The 19,049-nt window shown below is 47.7% G+C and overlaps 1 protein-coding gene across 1 annotated transcript in view; it reads right to left on the reverse strand.

Moving 5' to 3' along the window:
• Positions 1 to 19,049, reverse strand: part of slc5a9 (solute carrier family 5 member 9) — a 150,758-nt gene that overhangs the window by 37,800 nt on the left and 93,909 nt on the right. Inside the window, exons 8-9 of the mRNA XM_034180199.1 lie at positions 16,259 to 16,394; positions 7,993 to 8,100 (exon numbers count right to left, since the gene is read on the reverse strand). Coding sequence (XP_034036090.1) covers positions 7,993 to 8,100; positions 16,259 to 16,394 — 244 coding nt within the window. The remainder of the gene's footprint in view (positions 1 to 7,992; positions 8,101 to 16,258; positions 16,395 to 19,049) is intronic.

Below are 19,049 nucleotides of genomic sequence, written 5' to 3' on the forward strand. Positions count from 1 at the left end.
AAGATGATATCTCGGCAATGTGGTGGAGGTGTCTTCCTGCTTTTATTCCAGATGTGAAGTAGATGATCAGTGACAACTGTCATGGTTGATGGGTGACAGCTGTCACCACGGCAGTTCCTGGAGGCGGCAGCGCCCTCTCGTGCCTGAAGCCTGCACTTCAGGCAGGGCGCCCTCTGGTGGTGGGCCAGCAGTACCTCCTCTTCTGGCAACCCACACAACAGGACCCCCCCCTCAACGGGCGCCTCCTGGCGCCCGACCAGGCTTGTTCGGGTGGCGACGGTAGAAATCGGCCAGGAGGGCCGGGTCCAGGATGAAGCTCCTCTTCACCCAGGAGCGTTCTTCGGGTCCATACCCTTCCCAGTCCACCAAATACTGAAAGCCCCGGCCCATTCGACGGACGTCCAAGCGCCGGCGTACTGTCCAAGCCGGATCCCCGTCGATAATACGGGCAGGAGGTGGCGCCGGACCGGGTGCACAGAGGGGTGAGGTGTGATGTGGTTTAATCCTGGAGACATGGAAGACCGGATGGATCCGCAGTGAGGCCCTTAAGGATGGTGAATGGTCCGATGAAGCGGTCTTTTAACTTAGGCGACTCGACCTGGAGTGGAATGTCCTTGGTGGATAGCCATACCTCCTGCCCGGGCTGGTATGCGGGGGCCGGGGACCGTCGATGGTCTGCATTGGCTTTTGCCCTCGTCCGGGCCCTCAACAAGGCCGAACGGGCGGTGTGCCACACCCGACGGCATCTCCGCAGGTGGGCCTGGACCGAGGGCACACCGACCTCTCCCTCCACCAAAGGAAACAAAGGGGGTTGGTACCCCAGACACACCTCAAACGGGGAGAGGCCGGTGGCAGAGGACACTTGGCTGTTATGAGCGTACTCGATCCAGGCCAGATGTTCACTCCAAGCCATCGGGTGTGCAGAGGTAGTACACCGAAGGGCTTGCTCCAACTCTTGATTGGCCCGTTCGGCCTGTCTGTTAGTCTGAGGGTGATACCCAGACAAGAGGCTCACGGTGGCCCCCAGTTCCCAGCAGAAACTTCTCCATACCTGCGAGGAGAACTGGGGACCGCGATCTGAAACGATGTCTGTAGGTATCCCATGCAGCCGGACGACATGGTGGACCAGGAGATCCGCCGTCTCCTGGGCCGACGGGAGCTTCGGGAGGGCCACGAAGTGGGCCGCCTTGGAGAATCGGTCCACTATCGTGAGAATGGTGGTGTGTCCCCGGGACGGCGGGAGGCCCGTGACAAAATCCAGACCGATGTGGGACCAGGTGCGATGAGGCACAGGAAGTGGCTGTAGGAGTCCCTGTGCCTTCTGGTGGTCCGCCTTGCCCCTGGCGCAGGTGGTGCAGGCCTGGATGTAAGCCCGGACGTCAGTCTCCAGGGACGCCCACCAGAAGCGCTGCCGGACCACTGCCACGGTCCTACGCACCCCTGGGTGGCAGGAGAGCTTGGACCTGTGACAGAAGTCCAGGACGGCAGCCCTGGCTTCTGGTGGGACGTATAGTTTGTTTTTCGGTCCAGTTCCGGGATCCGGGCTCCGTGCCAGGGCCTTCCGGACGGTCTTCTCCACGTCCCAGGTTAGGGTAGCCACGATAGTGGACTCCGGTAAGATGGGTTCCGGTGGATCCGACAGCTCGGTCTTGACTTCCCGTTCGTGCACCCGGGACAGGGCATCCGATCTCTGGTTTTTGGTCCCGGGGCGGTAGGTGATCCGGAAGTCAAAACGGCCGAAAAACAGTGACCAGCGGGCTTGCCTGGGGTTCAGTCGCTTGGCGGTCCTGATATACTCCAGGTTCCGGTGGTCAGTAAAAACCGTGAAAGGCACTGACGCTCCCTCCAGCAGGTGTCTCCACTCCTCAAGAGCCTCTTTCACCGCAAGGAGCTCTCGATTGCCCACGTCATAGTTCCGCTCTGCTGGGGTCAACCTGCGGGAAAAATAGGCACACGGGTGAAGAACCTTATCGGTCTCTCCGCTCTGGGATAGCACGGCTCCTATCCCTGAGTCAGAGGCGTCCACTTCAACCACAAACTGGTGACTAGGATCGGGCTGCACCAAGACAGGTGCAGTCGAGAAGCGCTGTTTCAACTCCCTGAACGCGGCATCGCACCGATCCGACCAGGTGAAGGGAACTTTTGGTGAGGTCAGGGCTGTCAGGGGGCTAACTACCTGACTATACCCCTTAATGAACCTCCTGTAAAAATTTGCGAAGCTGAGGAACTGTTGCAGCTTCCTACGGCTCGTAGGTTGGGGCCAGTCTCTCACCGCTGCGACCTTGGCCGGATCCGGGGCGACGGAGTTGGAGGAGATGATAAACCCCAGGAAGGACAAAGAGGTGCGATGAAACTCACACTTCTCGCCCTTCACAAACAGCCGGTTCTCCAACAACCGCTGCAGGACCTGACGTACATGCCGTACATGGGTCTCAGGATCCGGAGAAAAGATGAGTATATCATCCAGATATACGAAGACGAATCGGTGCAGGAAGTCCCGCAAGACGTCATTAACCAAAGCTTGGAACATCGCGGGGGCGTTAGTGAGGCCGAACGGCATGACCAGGTACTCAAAATGACCTAACGGGGTGTTGAATGCCGTCTTCCATTCGTCTCCCTTCCGGATCCGAACTAAGTGGTATGCGTTCCTAAGATCCAACTTCGTGAAGATTTTGGCTCCATGCAGGGGGGTGAACACCGAATCCAACAAAGGCAACGGGTATCGGTTGGGAACCGTGATCTCATTCAGCCCCCAGTAATCAATGCATGGACGAAGACCGCCATCTTTTTTGCCCACAAAAAAGAAACCTGCTCCCATCGGAGAGGTGGAGTTACGGATCAGCCTGGCAGCTAAGGAGTCCCGGATGTAGGTCTCCATCGATTCGCGCTCAGGTCGGGAGAGGTTGTACAGCCTGCTGGACGGGAACTCCACGCCTGGCAACAAATCGATGGCACAATCGTACGGACGGTGCGGGGGAAGGGTGAGTGCCCGATCCTTGCTAAAAACGTCAGCAAGATCGTGGTACTCAACCGGCACCGCCGACAGATTGGGGGGAACTTTGACCTGCTCCTTAGCCTGGGAACCGGGAGAAACCGAGGATCCCAAACACACCCGATGGCAGGTCTCGCTCCACTGTACCACCACCCCGGACGGCCAATCAATCTGGGGATTGTGTTTTAGCATCCAGGGGAACCCCAGAATCACACGGGAGGTAGAAGGAGTCACAAAAAACTCAATCTCCTCCCTATGATTCCCTGACACTACCAGAGTTACTGGCAGTGTCCTGTGTGTGATTAAAGGGAGTAGGGTACCATCTAGTGCTCGCACCTGCAATGGTGAAGGAAGCGCCACCAGAGGGAGCCCTACCTCCCTGGCCCATCTGCTGTCTAGCAGATTCCCTTCTGACCCTGTGTCTACCAGTGCTGGGGCCTGAAGGGTTAAATCCCCGCTAAGGATTGTAACTGGGAGCCATGTGGAAATGTGTGTGTGTCCCACGTGAATTTCTTGGCCCACCCTAAGCCCAGTTTCTAGGGGCGGGCGTTGGTGTTTAACCGTTCGGGGCAATTGCTCAATTGGTGCTCCATTGAGCCACAAACAAAACACGCCCCGCGGGGAAGCCTCCTCTGTCTATTCGGTGGTCTGAATGTGGCCCTGCTCGTGTCCATAGTTTCATCAGCAGGGGGAGCTGTCGCCCCACGGGACGTAGAGGCCAGGGAGCGTGGGAAGGGCGGACCTTTCTCGGACCCGGAAGGAAGAGGGACGGTGCGCGCCCGGCCACGCCCTTCGTCTCGTTCCCGACGGCGTTCCTCCAACCGATTGTCTAACCGTATAACAAGATCGATAAGCCCATCTAATTCCCGCGGTTCATCCTTGGCCACCAGGTGCTCCTTCAGGACCGATGACAGTCCGTTTACGAAGGTGGCGTGGAGCGCAGCGTTATTCCAGCCGGACCTCGCAGCCGCGATGCGGAAGTCGACTGCATAAGTGGCTGCGCTCCGGCGTCCCTGTCTCATTGACAGCAGCACAGTTGAAGCGGTCTCTCCCCTGTTAGGGTGATCAAACACTGTTCTGAACTCCCTCACAAACCCAGTGTACGTGTGAAGGAGCCGTGAATTTTGCTCCCAAAGCGCCGTAGCCCAAGCGCGTGCCTCTCCCCGAAGCAGAGTAATCACATAAGCTATTTTGCTAGCGTCTGATGCGTACATGACGGGACGTTGTGCGAAGACGAGCGAACACTGCATGAGAAAGTCCGCGCACATCTCCACACAACCTCCATACGGCTCTGGAGGGCTTATGTATGCTTCAGGGGATGGTGGGAGGGGTTGTTGAACCACCACAGGAACATTCATATCCTGCACAGGGTCGGCAGGAGGAGGAGCTGCAGCAGCACCCTGAGCGCTCGCCGCCACTTGCGCGGAGAGAGCCTCCACCCTGCGGTTCAGGAGGATGTTTTGCTCGGTCATTTGATCCAACCGAGCCGTAAAGGCAGTTAGAATGTGCTGTAGCTCACCAATTACGCCTCCTGCAGACGCCTGCGCTCCCTGCTCTCCCATTGGTCGTTCAACAGCTGGGTGACGCCCCTCGGAGTCCATGACGCTGGCCGAGATATCCTGTTGGGAAAGTGTAGTGACATGGACCCACAACAGGGGGCGTAAATGAACGGACAATGGAAGGAGTTAAATTAGAACACTTTACTGTTGTGAATGACACAACCAAACACAGCAGATTACAGAATGTACACAAGTCAATTAATAAAGGTGTCGTGTGGGCAGGCTCGACGATAGGAGACGCCCGTCTGGAGACGAACCGGAACCACACGATTTCCACCGCCACCAAACCCGAGGGATACTGGTGCCGCCAAGTCCCGAAGTCCCCAGGTGGCCACCGTCTCGACGTGTCGGATCTGGTACTGCTGGCAGAAAACAAAAACAGTCAAGTGTGGGTGTGTGTACACCCAGTAACAATTATGGTGGGAATTCCACCTCCACCTCTCACTCAATACGTGTTGCAGCGATCCCTCAGAGGAAAAAAATGCCGTCCTGCACAGCCTCCACAAACTAAGGACCGGTACTCCTGCAAACACTCACAATAGATAGATTCAGTAAATTACCACAAAGGCTGAGGATATTACCTCTTGATGAAGATGATATCTCGGCAATGTGGTGGAGGTGTCTTCCTGCTTTTATTCCAGATGTGAAGTAGATGATCAGTGACAGCTGTCATGGTTGATAGGTGACAGCTGTCACCACGGCAGTTCCTGGAGGCGGCAGCGCCCTCTCGTGCCTGAAGCCCGCACTTCAGGCAGGGCGCCCTCTGGTGGTGGGCCAGCAGTACCTCCTCTTCTGGCGGCCCACACAACACTCAGCCATAAAAGATACAGCTAACCCTTAAAATCTTCTTCAATCATCCACCCACCTTCTTGGGTTTACCCTGTAGAGTGGGTGCTACTTATCCCAGCATGCACTGGGTCACCATTGTCACTGAGGGTGCTGTGTAGTTCCTGGTGTACAGCAGCACGTTTGTCATTTTACACCCAGAACTCATGTAAATGTACTGCATCGGGTTCTGCGTTCTAGCTGCAGAGTCAGGCTGGAATAACGCGACGCTGCAGAGTGCAATTGTTAATGGTCTTGTAGAAAATCTCAAAGACGAACTGGTGGTGAGGGATGAACCGAAGTCCTTGGATGAATTAATCTCCCTAGCCATAAAACTGGACAACCCGTTGACAGAAAGAAGGCGGGAGAGAAACCACAGGGTTTAACGTGCATGTCTCACATGGATCCCTCCGCAACTGAGAAGCCAGTGCAACTCAGCAGGGCCAAAGTAGCAGCTGAGGAGCGACAGTGCAGAATAGCGGCAGGGGAATGCATTTATTGTGGTTCGAGAAGATACATCCTATGAAATTGTCCGGTATGGCCAAAATCCAATGCTCATCCATAGACTCCAGGCTTTTAATGAGCCAAATAAGAATTTGAGGACCCAAAACATTCCAGAACTAACAGCTATGATTCTTTTTGATACACAGGTGTATTCCTTATCTGCATTAACTGATTCAGGTGCCAAAGCTAGTTTTCTAGATAAGGAATTTATCATCCAGGCCAGCATCCCTGTGGTAGAACTTATGAAACCCATATGGGTTAACACCCTTGACAGTACATTGTTCTCACAGACAATGCACCAGACTGCTCCATTACAACTCATCACCTGCGGTAATCACCATAAGACTATCCAGTTCTTTGTTTTTTCCTCTTCCACCCTGTCAGCCCTTGGACATACTTGGCTCTGTGGTCACAACCTCGTTATCAACCCTGTTATTGCTTCATTCCTCCTTCTGCCGATCAGCAGTTCTTCAGTTTTGCTACTCATCCAAACTAGCATGCCATCCCAGAATTTACCACACTCTGGACCTCCTCAAAATACACTTCTGGTGGCCCACACTCCAGGCAGATACTAAGGACTTTGTCTCCTCATGCACCATCTACGCCAGGAAAAAACATCACACCACCGTCCAGTGGGCCTCCTGCAGCCCTTGCCTAGGCCTGGTTGCACCTGGTCGCATATCTGCCTGGACTTCATCACCGTACTTCCCCCTTGAATGGAAAGTCTGTCATTCTCACCATTGTTGACCTAAAACAGCACACTTTGTGGCTCTACCCAAACTTCCATCTGCCCAGGAGACTGCCGACCATGTGTTTGGCTGCATGACATTCCTTTAACCTTTGTGTCTGATCAAGGTCCCCAATTCACGCCCCAGGTATGGAAGGCCTTCTGTACAGGTCTTGGGGCCTCAGTCAGCTTATCATCTGGCTTCCAATCCATAGACCAGCTGCCAAGTGGAATGAGCCAATCAGGAACTGGGGTCCAACCTACACTGTGTCTCATCTACTCCCCCTTCCACCTGGGGTACCTATCTGCTGTGGGTGAAGTATGCACATCATGTGAGCACTGACACTGCACTGTCTCTGTTCAAATGAACCCTCAGGTACCAGCCACCATTGTTCCTGGCTCAGGAAGTGGCTCTGGCCATTCCATTTGTGCATGCCCACCTGTCGTAGGGTATGGAAGATGGCCTGTTCCACACTGCTTTATTCCAAAGAATGGACTCATCTGAAGCCCATCTGTTCCAGTAAATTGTGCCCTCCAGCCGATTCCCCTCCATCCCCTCGCTTATGGACAGTCATCCCACATACAATGTTTGTTGGATGCTGAACGTGTGGTGCCGGGGCTGGAGTTCCAGTATTTGGTGGACAGGGAGGGTTATGGGTCTGAGGAGCATTCCTGGGTGTCTCGCTCGCTGATCCTGGACCTCTCTCTTCTGCGGGATCATCGTGCCTATCTAGACAGGCCTGGTGGGTCACCTGTGGCATTCCCACTAAGGGGAAGGGGGGTACCATTGTGCTGCTGTGGTGCTCTCTCTTTCCCTTCCTCTCCAGGGTCTTGACAGTGGAGCTGATTGAGTACATCTGTGGCAGTTGGAAGACCTGAAACTAATCACCCCTATAGACGCTACACTCCACCATTGTCAAAATCTACAGTTTCTTCTGTGGTAATCTGGCCTTCGTGTTGTTATCTTGCTCTCTAGCGTGTGCCGGCTCTTACATGGGATGATGGATGTTCCATTTTGTACTCAGATTATGTGCTGTGTCAACAGTAAAATGAGTTGGACATGTGGATCATGAACGGTCTGGGTGCTGTAGACCAGCAAGAATGTGAATTTGTCTAATCTGCATGATTTTAAATCATTGGAAGACATTTCAATACTTGGAATGGATCCTTGCACACTCCATAAAAATGGCTTAAAACACACAACTTTCCGTATCACTGTCCATAAAGTTACACCTCTCCAAATGTAGTCACATTCAGTGCCTACATAATTTATTGAAGCCAAATTGAATGTTCAGTAAGTTGCACAATAAACCTTCATGACATTTTGTTTTTATTATGAAAGTTATGTAAAAAAGACTCATGTTAAAAGAGTTGATGTGACTTACCAACAGGCATCAGCGCCACCACCAGCTTAGGGTAGGCAATGTTAGAACAACCAATCGACACGCCACAAACGCTGTGGCACACTGCTGGATCCACACAACCTACTTCATCTACACACACACACACAGAGCAGAGAAATCCAGACTTAGAATAATGAACTAAGAATCTGTGGTCTGTGTCAGTGCTCAGGTGTAAAACATCATTTAGTCACCTTCAGTCATTCACAGTGTTTACACACAGTCAAACAAAAACTCTTTAGTGTCAGACACTGGATGAAAATCACCTTTTCTAAACATCATTTGATTCAAGTCATTTCAAGGTTGATGTTAATTGGTTGTAAGAATGTTTTAATCCATTTGATGTGATTTAATTATGTGGGGGTTCATTTCACCTGTCAAATAGTTTCAACTTATTTTGTTCTCATTCATTCTGTGTCTCTCAGTTCTTCACTTACTCACAGCCAATCCTTGAGGCTGGGAAATGTCATATGGTCAAAACTCACCTTCTGCCTGCAGACTGACATCGCTCTGTGTGAGAGTCTTTGCTACGTGTCAGTTCCTCATTTTTACTGAATTGTTGATAAACCCAACAAACAGAAGGGTCTTTTCAACTACTGGGAAACACTCATTTTTATTCATTCTTTCACAAAAAGTGGGGAAACACAGAGAAATGATCATGCTATCTGGATTGGTGCACACCAGCTGTGGATTGATGCTGGAGTCTCATTGACTGGACACAAATGCAAGCTCACACGACTGATAGAGTTCAAAAGCTTTAATAAGTGCAACAGGCAGGAAGTCGGTACATGGAGAATCCAGCAGCGAGGCAAAGGTAGAAGAATGGCAGGAAGCTGAGACGTAGTTCAGTAAACAGGCAGAGGTCAAAAACACAGTGTATAGGCTATCGGAGGCAAAGACAAAATCAAGTTCAAGAACGAGGCAGAGTCAGAATACAGGCAGGCAAGAACGGAGCAAGGTACAAGGCTGGAAAGTGACACAAAATCAACAATCTGGCAGTGAGCTGTGAGACAGTGAGGGCTTAAATAGGGAGCAGGTTAATCAAGGTGTGATGAGATGCAGGTGTGTGGATGGCTCTGGAAGGGGGTGTGGCTGGGGAAGACAAAAATAAGACCAAGAGAGTGCAATGAGAAGAAAAGCAATGCAGACTGGGGCAAGATAATCAGTGACAGAAAAAAACCAATGGTGAAAAATGTGACATGCTCAACAAACAATAATTAGGGCCCCTTCACACATAGTGCAAAGTTTGGACAAAGTGCGCACTTAGTGTACATGGTGCAGGAATCGTGTGCAAACCGTGTGAAATCGTCCCTGCCTCAAACTCCTCATACACCTGTTGCTACAACAATTTGCGCACACCAGCAGGTGAATGACAGTGTGTGCACTGTACAAACCCATCGCACCCTCTTGCGGCATGTGGTCCTCAGAAAGAGAGTGTAGGTGCATTTGAGTGGAAAATAGTGTTAGTTGTTGATGTGTCGCGGAGGATCAGCTGTTTTTAATGAGCAGATACGGAGCGGCTCAGCTCAGAATTCTAAATAAAGGAGAAAAAAAGCATAAAAATGTCTTTGTAAACCTCAGTGCTGGTGTGCTGTTGTCACCACGCTTTAAGAAGTGAGGATGAGTCATAGCTGCTGCAGAAAACCGCGGATGAAAAGCTCACAACTTGCTTAAAGTGGGCAGTTCAGTCGAACCCTGACCCACTGCCCATGGACCAAGTTTAATGCTGCTATCGACCCACAATGCAAAAATAGTAACGCACAGTGACTTGGAGAAGTAATTTTAATCTAATTACTGATTTGGAAAGATTAATGCGTTAGATTACTCATTACTAAAAAAAAGTGGTTAGATAAGAGTAACGCGTTACCGGCATCACTGCAAGCACAAACATCTAACACCGCTTTCATTGCACTTAGACAATGTGTGGCCAATTGCACTGTTGGCATGACAAGAGACTGCAGACTGTCTACTTTCGTACTTGCTGTGAAAATCGTCCAAGTTCCCCATGATTGTAGAGTTGCCAAGATGTGGCATGCCGTCGCAGGTGAGGCACATCTCATCTGATCAGAGAGTGACACTTGTGTGTATTTTGGTGTGTACCCTGAACGGATGGGGACGTGGCAGCTGTTGACATAGCTGGACCTGCACATCAGAGTTGCAGAACATGCACCATGTTTTGACGGACACGTGTGTGCACTTGCTGTACTTACATCGAAGAAAAAAAAAAACCATCACTTGCGACGGGCTGAAAAGCATGCAAACTGACAGGCTATTGCAGCTGGACCGAACCGTCAGTTTATGTGGACACGAAGCAGGCGATCTACTGGCATCACTGGACGTGATGACATAACACCTTACTTAGTAACGTTACCCTAATCTGACCACTTTTTTTTAGTAACGAGTAATCTAACGCGTTAATCTTTCCAAATCAGTAATCAGATTAAAGTTACTTCTCCAAGTCACTGTGCATTACTATTATTTTTGCATTTTGGGTCGATAGCAGCATTAAACTTGGTCCGTGGGCAGGGGGTCAGGGTTCGACTGAACGCGGTGACAACAACACACCTGCACTGAGCTTTACAAAGACATTTTATGCTTTTTTCTCCTTTATTTAGAATTCTGAGCTGAGCCGCTCTCTATCTGCGCATTAAAAACAGCTGATCCTCCGCGACGCGTCAACAACTAACACTATTTTCCACTCAAATGCACCAAACTCTCTTTCTGAGGACCACATGATGTGAAAACGCAATAAAACTTTCTTACCTGTAAATCTGGTCATGTTTTCTGCATAAATAAATGTTATCCATTCTTTGTGCTCAGATGCCAAAGCAGGGGCGAATCCAGATGGAATGGGGGCGTGGGGCAGGGATGTGCCCCCCCCCACAGCACCCCTAGATTAAATGTCCAGTTTTGAAGCCTTTCTTTTACTACAACTACTAATACTACTTATAATAATAATAATTTCGACAAGTAAAATGTTTAGAGATAATTTAAATGTTAGAAAAATGTTAGAAAGAATTTAATAGTTACATTTATAAACAATGCAGGTTAGAAATTGCAAATTTTACTGTTACAGTGCTGTCAACAGTTAAATATGAGGTCAAGAAAGAGGTCTTTATTTTACTTTTTATAAAACAAGTATTTATTTTCATTGAAGTCAAGAAAGGGTGACTATAAAGTGAGTTTTGGCAAAACAGGTATCATTGTCATGTTGAGGTGGCAGAGGGTTGTTGTCGGCAGCTGGGGAAAGTAACTAAAAAAGTAACTAGTAATCTAACTTAGTTACTTTTACAATTGAGTAATCAGTAAAGTAACTAAGTTACTTTTTCAAGGAGTAATCAGTAATCGGATTACTTTTTCAAAGTAACTGTGGCAACACTGGTCACATCTGTCTGACAGGACAGTGAGCGGCTACAAAAATGATTATGTGACTGTTTGGTGCAACAGCTGTTTTATCAGAATGCATCTATTATTATTTTTTTTTTTTTACATTAGTCTTACTATTTCAAAACCACTATTTCATTGCGAGAACCTTCCCCACTAAAGCCAGCTGCACTAACCACTTGGCCACCACCCCTACCCATTTCAAAATCAGAAATCCTAAGTAGTTATTTTTTATTTTTGCTATAAAAATGAACATCAGTGATGATATGAATGGTAAACATAGGCAGCAGCAGCTCTAACAAAAAAGTGTCAATAAATGAATGAATGAATGAACGATGTGAAAGTCTGAGGTCATAAAGATGGACACAGATGAGGACATGATGGGGTTTACAGCAGGCAATACATTTAAAAATAAGCACTTTGTTGAAAAATTCATATTAAAAATTGTGTTATAATTACATCTTTGTCCTTTACCTCTCAGATGCATTATACAGTATGTTAGTGATGTTACAATATAAGTTGCATCAATTTATATTAAATTCAATTGCCATAGGTCAGCCATATTGAAATTTAAGATGGCTGTCCAATTAGGTAACAAAAAAATGATGTAAGGCTTTACGGACAGAGGGTTTATTAAAAAGGAAAGAGCATTTGTTTCTGAAATATGCAATATTATGAGTCTGATATTAAAATAGGAATGACATAAAAGAAAACAGAGTACTACTGTGTAAATCAACAACAAAAAAATACATGAATTCATCAAGTATTGCGACTAATACAACAGTCGCAGACTAGTCGCAAATAACTGGATGGAACTGAACAGACACCTCGTACTTCTAAGAATGTTGTAACACATTTCCTGACAGCCTGCTGTAATGAAGGCAAGTAAAACTGCTGAATGTAAAATAAAATTTAGGATTTGTAAGTCCCTTCGGCTGCTCCCTTGTTTTCACTCGGGGTTGTCCTCAGCAAATCCAAGGTGGAGCTGTATGTTGAATTGGCACAAGTTTTACACCGGATGCCATTCCTGACACAACTGCACCTTACATGGATAACTGGTGATAATAATGACTTGAGTCTTCAACCTGAGGTATTGCAAAAATTCACTTTATATTAAACCAAATCCCTTCTTGCAAGTAAATTAGACAACATGGTTCAAATACTGAAGTGAAAACAAAACAACAGTAATTACAAGAAAATTATCGATAGGACTGTGTCCAATCTGGGAATCATGTCTGTTCGTTTTAACGGCTTGTCCTATTCAACTGCATATAAAATAGTGTTCACACAATACAACAACAACAACAAAATGCTAAGAGTGCTACTGGGAGACTTCAATCCTATAAAACCTCCCACAGGAGCTCTTTTGTAGGCGGCGTAAAATGAAAACCAACAACAAAACAAAAAAGCTGGATCACGTCAAATTCTACCAAAACATCATAAGGCATGGTATAACCAGAACCCTTCAAAAACTTTATCAATTCTGTAAATACAGAAAACCAAAAGGTGTCCTTGAAGTCCCCTTACTGACCCAAATTGACTTTCTTCCCAGTGAGGAATACTGCTCACTTGACTGAATTTACTAAAAAGGTTTCCGATGAGCTGGAGACAGTGGGTGCAGGATGTATTCACAGCGCTGCATTTTTCCCACATTTTTTATGTTACAGCTTTATTCTAAATTGGAGGAAATTCATGTTTAGGGGTTCAAGCCTGCTGAACTTGTCTCCAGCCCCGCAATGCTAGAAGAAGACAGAGTGGCAGGACCCCAGCCTGTCCCTGTTGTGTGTGGGCCGCCAGAAGAGCAGGTACTGCTGGCCCACCATCAGAGGGCGCCCTGCCTGAAGTGCGGGCTTCAGGCACGAGAGGGCGCTGCCGCCATGGACACAGCCGGGGGTGACAGCTGTCACTCATTACCTCTTGACAGCTGTCACCCATCTACTCAACGTCCTCTCACTCCATAAAGACCAGACGTCATCTCCACCTGCCGAGATATCATACTTCATTGGAGGTAATACTCTCAGCCTTTTTGTGAGATTTGCAAATCTGTTATTGTGAGTGTTTGCAGGAGTACCGGTCATTTTTGTGGAGGCTGTGCAAGACGGCACTCTTTTTCTTCTGAGACCGCTGCAACATATTGAGTGAGAGGTGGAGGTGGCATTCCCACCGCTGTTGTTACTGGATGTACACACACCCACACTTGACTGTCTTTGTTCTTCGCCAGCAGTACCAGATCCGACAGTCGGGGACAGTGATCACCTGGGAATTCGGGACTTGGCGGCTCCAGTATTCACCAGGTTCTGTGGCTGGCGGAAATCGTGTGGTTCCGGCTCTTCTCAGGACAGACGTCTTCTATCCTCGAGCCTGCCCACATGTCACCTTTGTGGATTGACTGTAATGATATTCTGAGATTGTCTGTATGTTCGTTGTGCACATTTCACAACATTAAATTGTTATATTTTGGCTCATCTATTGACCGTTCATTTGCGCCCCCTGTTGTGGGTCCGTGTCACTACACTTTCCCAACAGTCCCGTCTGTTTTATGTATGTTAGTTGTCATAGTGGTGCCTCCAATGCCTGTTTTTACAAATAAAAATGGAATATTTTACAAAAGCATATTTATCTTTAAACCAACACCGACACACGTCACATTAACGTATTGGTTTACATAATGGATTACTGAACCAATCACTGTTTAGCACTTTTACCCAGAATGCTTTGCGGTCTGTGTTTGTTACAAAACCTCAGAATTAGCGTCTTATTCAACATTAAAAGATATATGTTATATTTTCACTTTGTACAAATGACAGAATTGACATTAATGGAGTTATTCTATCAGTATTTTCAAAAAACCATAAGTTAGCATGACTTTATTTTTCAAGACCTCTGCCTGACCGGAGTGTTGAAAATGGTAGGGAGTTGGCTTTATGGTTGCTCTTGGTGTGCCTCTGTGGTGGGAGCGTCGTTGTAAACAAGAGCTTCCAACAGGGGCAGAATGTTAAAAGAAAAATGATTATGATTAGTAAAGAGTTGTTTGCGTGGGTGCTCTCAGGATTTGTCTGTGCTGCTTCCTGAAAGGAGCAGCATGGTCAAACATTCTTGCTTATTCTTTAGGTCTTTTACCGCTTTTGATACTTTCAAAAGCGATCGTGTTAAAAATCAATTTCAGCTCTTTAGTAACTGCAAATGTCCCATAGCCAACACCTGAATTTATCAGCTATCGGTTATCTGTAACTTCTGATACATTTTTGGGTGGTTTATCGGTTTATCTTTATCAAAGATAACTTTTCAGTTATCTTATTATCTGTTATCGAAGTTAATTTTTTGGTTATCTGTGCCCACCACTGCTGATTGGTCATCGCAGCGCAAAAAAGTTCAGATTTTTCAACTTGGGGAGGAAGGCAACGCGATGTGACGCGACACAAACGCACAAAACGCTCAAAATTGCTTCACTCGTGTCACTTCACTCACGTCCATCGCGTCGCGCTGCGCGGTTTGGCGCCAAAACGCATCCTTACATAGGGATTACATGGCAACCTGTGGCTGCAGTCCCTCGTGTCGCGCCCGGTGTGAATGCGGCAAAAGAAAAAGGCTTAATCAAAAACAAGCTGAGGTCAGTGCACAGGATGACAATCAGACAGGCGGAGGTACAGACTGTTGTGAGGCGGAGGCGTTGTCAGTAAACAAGCAGAGTTCCAGCACGGGCAAACAGGTACATAGGAGGTGGCAAAAACCAGAGTCAACAAGCAGGCTGGGTTCAGGCACGGAGAAGCAGGATAACTGGCTGAGACAAAAATGTGGTCAAGAGCAAGCAAAGGTCGAGAATGGCAAAAAACACAGGCTAAGGCAAAATACAAGGGGCTTGGAACGAGGCAGGATGCACAATGAGCTAGCAGTGAACAGAGGTAAACATGGGGCTTAGATACAGAGGTTAATCAGGGCGTGATGAGATACAGGAGCAGAGAAGAAGGAGTGGCCATACAAGACAAGAGTGGAGTGACAGGTGGGTGTGTCAGACAAAAGCAGCAAAAACAGGAATGTGACCAGACAAACGTTAAACAACTAAGAAATAATGATATCTAAAATCCAAACATGACAGACACAGAAGAAACAAATAAAAGAGCAGAAAATGAACAGCAGAAAATTAAAGGCTGGATCTAAAGTAGAACAGAACTCACCATGTGACCGAAGTGTAACAGATAAACCCCAGAACCTAATGTGATAAACAGAACGACTAAGTAACACGAAAATAAAAGGCAAGGACTAAACTAACATGGAGCTCACTGTGTGGAAAAAGTCTAACTTGAAAGAACCCATGACTAAAGTGGAAAAACAGAATATAAATACTCAGGGCCGGACAGAAGGACAAAGAGAGGGAACCAGACGAAGACTAGGGGACAAAACATGATTCCGGGCAGGACCAGGGCCAAAACATGACACGTGAAGGACTTTGTTCCAGTGTTGCCCTCTGACCTGCATATCAGAGAGGTGGCTAAGAGTGACCGGTTGCAAAGAGCTGCAGTGGGTTTCAAGCCTTGGAGTTGATTGAAGATAATTGCTTAAAATATTGTGGTCAGATTAGGATTATTGTTGACATTCGATACATTGCCAGAACAAAATGGTGCAACTTTACTTGTAGTCAGAAGCCATATCATGTCCCAGAGTACAGGACAAAAAGATGCTGGGGCTAAATTAGGGGTGATGCTGGAATTAGACCTGGCAAAAGATCCACAGCGTTTGGTGCTGTCTCATCACGACAGTGGCTAAACCTGATGTGCTCATGAAAAATCCCTTGTACAGCAACGTGAATGAAATAAAAGCTGTGCATGTATGACAGCAGAACTGTGACATCAGGGATGAAGACACTGACCAGGAAAAAGTGCTCGACTGATCATGCCTGGCATGACGACGAAGAACATGGGCAGCAGTTTAATGTAGCCACCCATCACACTGGCTGCCTTTGCATGAGAAAGAGACTTGGCTGAGAGGGACCTCTGCACCATAACCTGCAAGCACACACAGAATGACCACATGAGGCTGGCATAATTACTCCTGTAGACTTGTATTAGTATATCACCTGTTAAATTGTCTCCTTCAAGCAGCAGTGTCTAAAGACATTCCAGAAATTTCTGGAATGTCTTTGGACACCGCTGACAGAGAGCCTCCTTCTACTTATTTGGGCATGGCCAGAGAGAGGGAAACACCAAGCACCAAGAGGCAGACAAGAGAGATAGAGAGAGACAGACCCAAGCAGAAAAATCCAATAAGAAAATAAACACTCAGAAAACCAATGACACAGAAAAAACAAAAAAACAAACAAAAAAAACAGACTAGAAAAATAAAAACAAATAACCAGAACCAAAACTCAAACCCTGACAGTACCAGGTCTTCAAAGACCTGGCCCTTCATTCTCCTGCAAAGGTAGTGACATCATTAAACACCTCTGTCCAAGTTCCGTCTGGTTCTTCCAAGCAATCACTTAACTGTAAAGACTGAAGACTGAGGGACATGAAGAGATAAGTGAATCGCTCTCCGAGTTCAACAATTTCACTGCATAAACAAACATGTTTGATCGCCCAGTTCAGTAAGTCATTAGCCTGGACCTTAAGCCCCTTTCACACCGGGCCCACTTTGAGTTGCGTCGTGCGGCATCATGACAACGCCACGTGGATGCAACCTAGTGCTGAGACAATGCAGCTCAATGCCAGAACACCGTGACAGATGCTGCGTTGAGCACAGGACGCAGAAAGGAAGAGGTTTCAACACAAGTCAGGGCAAAGCAACGGTACTCAATGTGACTGGAAGCCACACCCTCACAATACAATGTTACCTGATGCCAATTTATGATTCCTGTTGTGTTCCATTGTTCCTGAAGTATAAATCATGCAGGATTGTTTTTATACCGTGTACACAATGCAGTAAAACTACACGTTCAAAAAGAACACAGAAAAAAAAATTACTGATTGCAGCCTGACTGCTGCTGCAGCTCCTCACTCTTCTCTCACAACTGTGTTTAAATTAAAGTCCATAAAAGTCCTGCTCACAGACTGATTGTCAGAGACAGGACATGTCCACATCCAGTAAAAAGTCCAGACATCTCCATTCCACTCACGGACGATTCGTTCGCACGCACATGTGAACAATTAAAAGAAAAACAACTGGCTGGTTGCAAGCAGTTCCTCACTTTTCCCTCAAACGCTCTCATAATTGTGTTAAATAAAGGACAAAAAAGGACAAAAAAGTCCTGCTCACAGACTGACTGCCAGAGACAGGACATGTCCACATCAAGTATAACTCCAGACATCTCCACATTTACACGGATGGTTTGTTCACGCTTGTGCACGCAGCTTGCGGTCAAAGGAAGAAAGATAAACTATAACAGAAATCAGAGCGCAGACCTGCAGCTCAGCACAAGAACAAATATAAACTAGAAGAGAAATCAGAGTGCACAACCAAACTGCCTGCAGATCCTCCTCTGCGTTCTCACCTCGTCTCTGCCCCCCTGCTGCGTGCACCTGACGCAGACATTCCTGCATCATCATGATGCCGCATGAAGCAACTCGAAGCAGGCCCGGTGTGAAAGGGGCTTTAGTCTTGATCTGGGACAACTGAAAAACCCAGACACCTCAACTCCTCACTCAGCTTCTCGAGTCCTGCAAGCAGGACATCACTTGATTCCGCAAAGATCACAGCATTGCCTGCAAAGTTAAGGTCAGTAAACCTTTCCTCACTGACCACGGCACCTTAAAGTGTCTGTACTCCAAAACTTCACCAAACCTACTCAGTACAAAGGCATTGAACAGTATGAGAGCAGAACACACCCCGAAGGAAGAGACTGCATCATCCCCCAGGCAGGGGCGGTCCTGGAGGTGGGCTGACCGGGCAGCCGCCCGGGGCAGCATCACAGGGGGCACGACCGTGCGGGAAAAAAAAACGGTCAAAAAATAAATAAATAAAAAAACGGGGTGGGGGGGTTGTCCTGACGGGGGGAGTTCGTGGTTACGTTACGTTACGGCAGAGCGGCGCCCCCACCTTCCCGTCCCATGGTGGCTTTCCTCTCACTCATTCCCGCAGCTTCACAGTGCTAAACAGTAGCGAAGCAAAGACTGCAGCGAAACGAGACGAGTCATTGGATAAATGCTGGGCTTTGTCCCGCCCATCGGACGCTCAGCGTGTCTGGGGGTCTATGGGGCAGTGGGCTGGCCTCGGCCGGCCCGGACACTCAGCTTCTGCATGATGATTGGATGATCTGTCTGAGGCTGAATCCCTTTTTGATTGGCAGCGAAATGAGCGAATCAGCGATCTTTTGGTGTAAACATCCGTGGGAGCATTTTCATTCTTTTCTGAGTTGAACCGGAGACTTTCATAATCCTCTTAGCGGCATTTTCTTTGTTAAAAACGACTAGCGACAAATCAAGCTTCTATTTCTGGTGTGGTTTTTTTTGTAGCTGCTTGTGTTTGGAGACTGACTTCTATCACTCTTTCTGACTTCTATTGCAGCTTCTGTCCCTACCGAGCAGCGGGTGCTACTGAGCCCCTCCACCGTCACAAAGCACTCACAGGCGGACAAACTTCACACTAGCCTCGCGCCAGTCCCAGCTAGCAAGCTAACTAGGTAGCAAGCTGCACATAATGGCAGACAATTTGAATGTTGTGGACCG

The sequence above is a fragment of the Thalassophryne amazonica genome, chromosome 10, assembly GCF_902500255.1.
Source record: "Thalassophryne amazonica chromosome 10, fThaAma1.1, whole genome shotgun sequence".
In the NCBI taxonomy this organism is placed as follows: Eukaryota; Metazoa; Chordata; class Actinopteri; order Batrachoidiformes; family Batrachoididae; genus Thalassophryne; species Thalassophryne amazonica.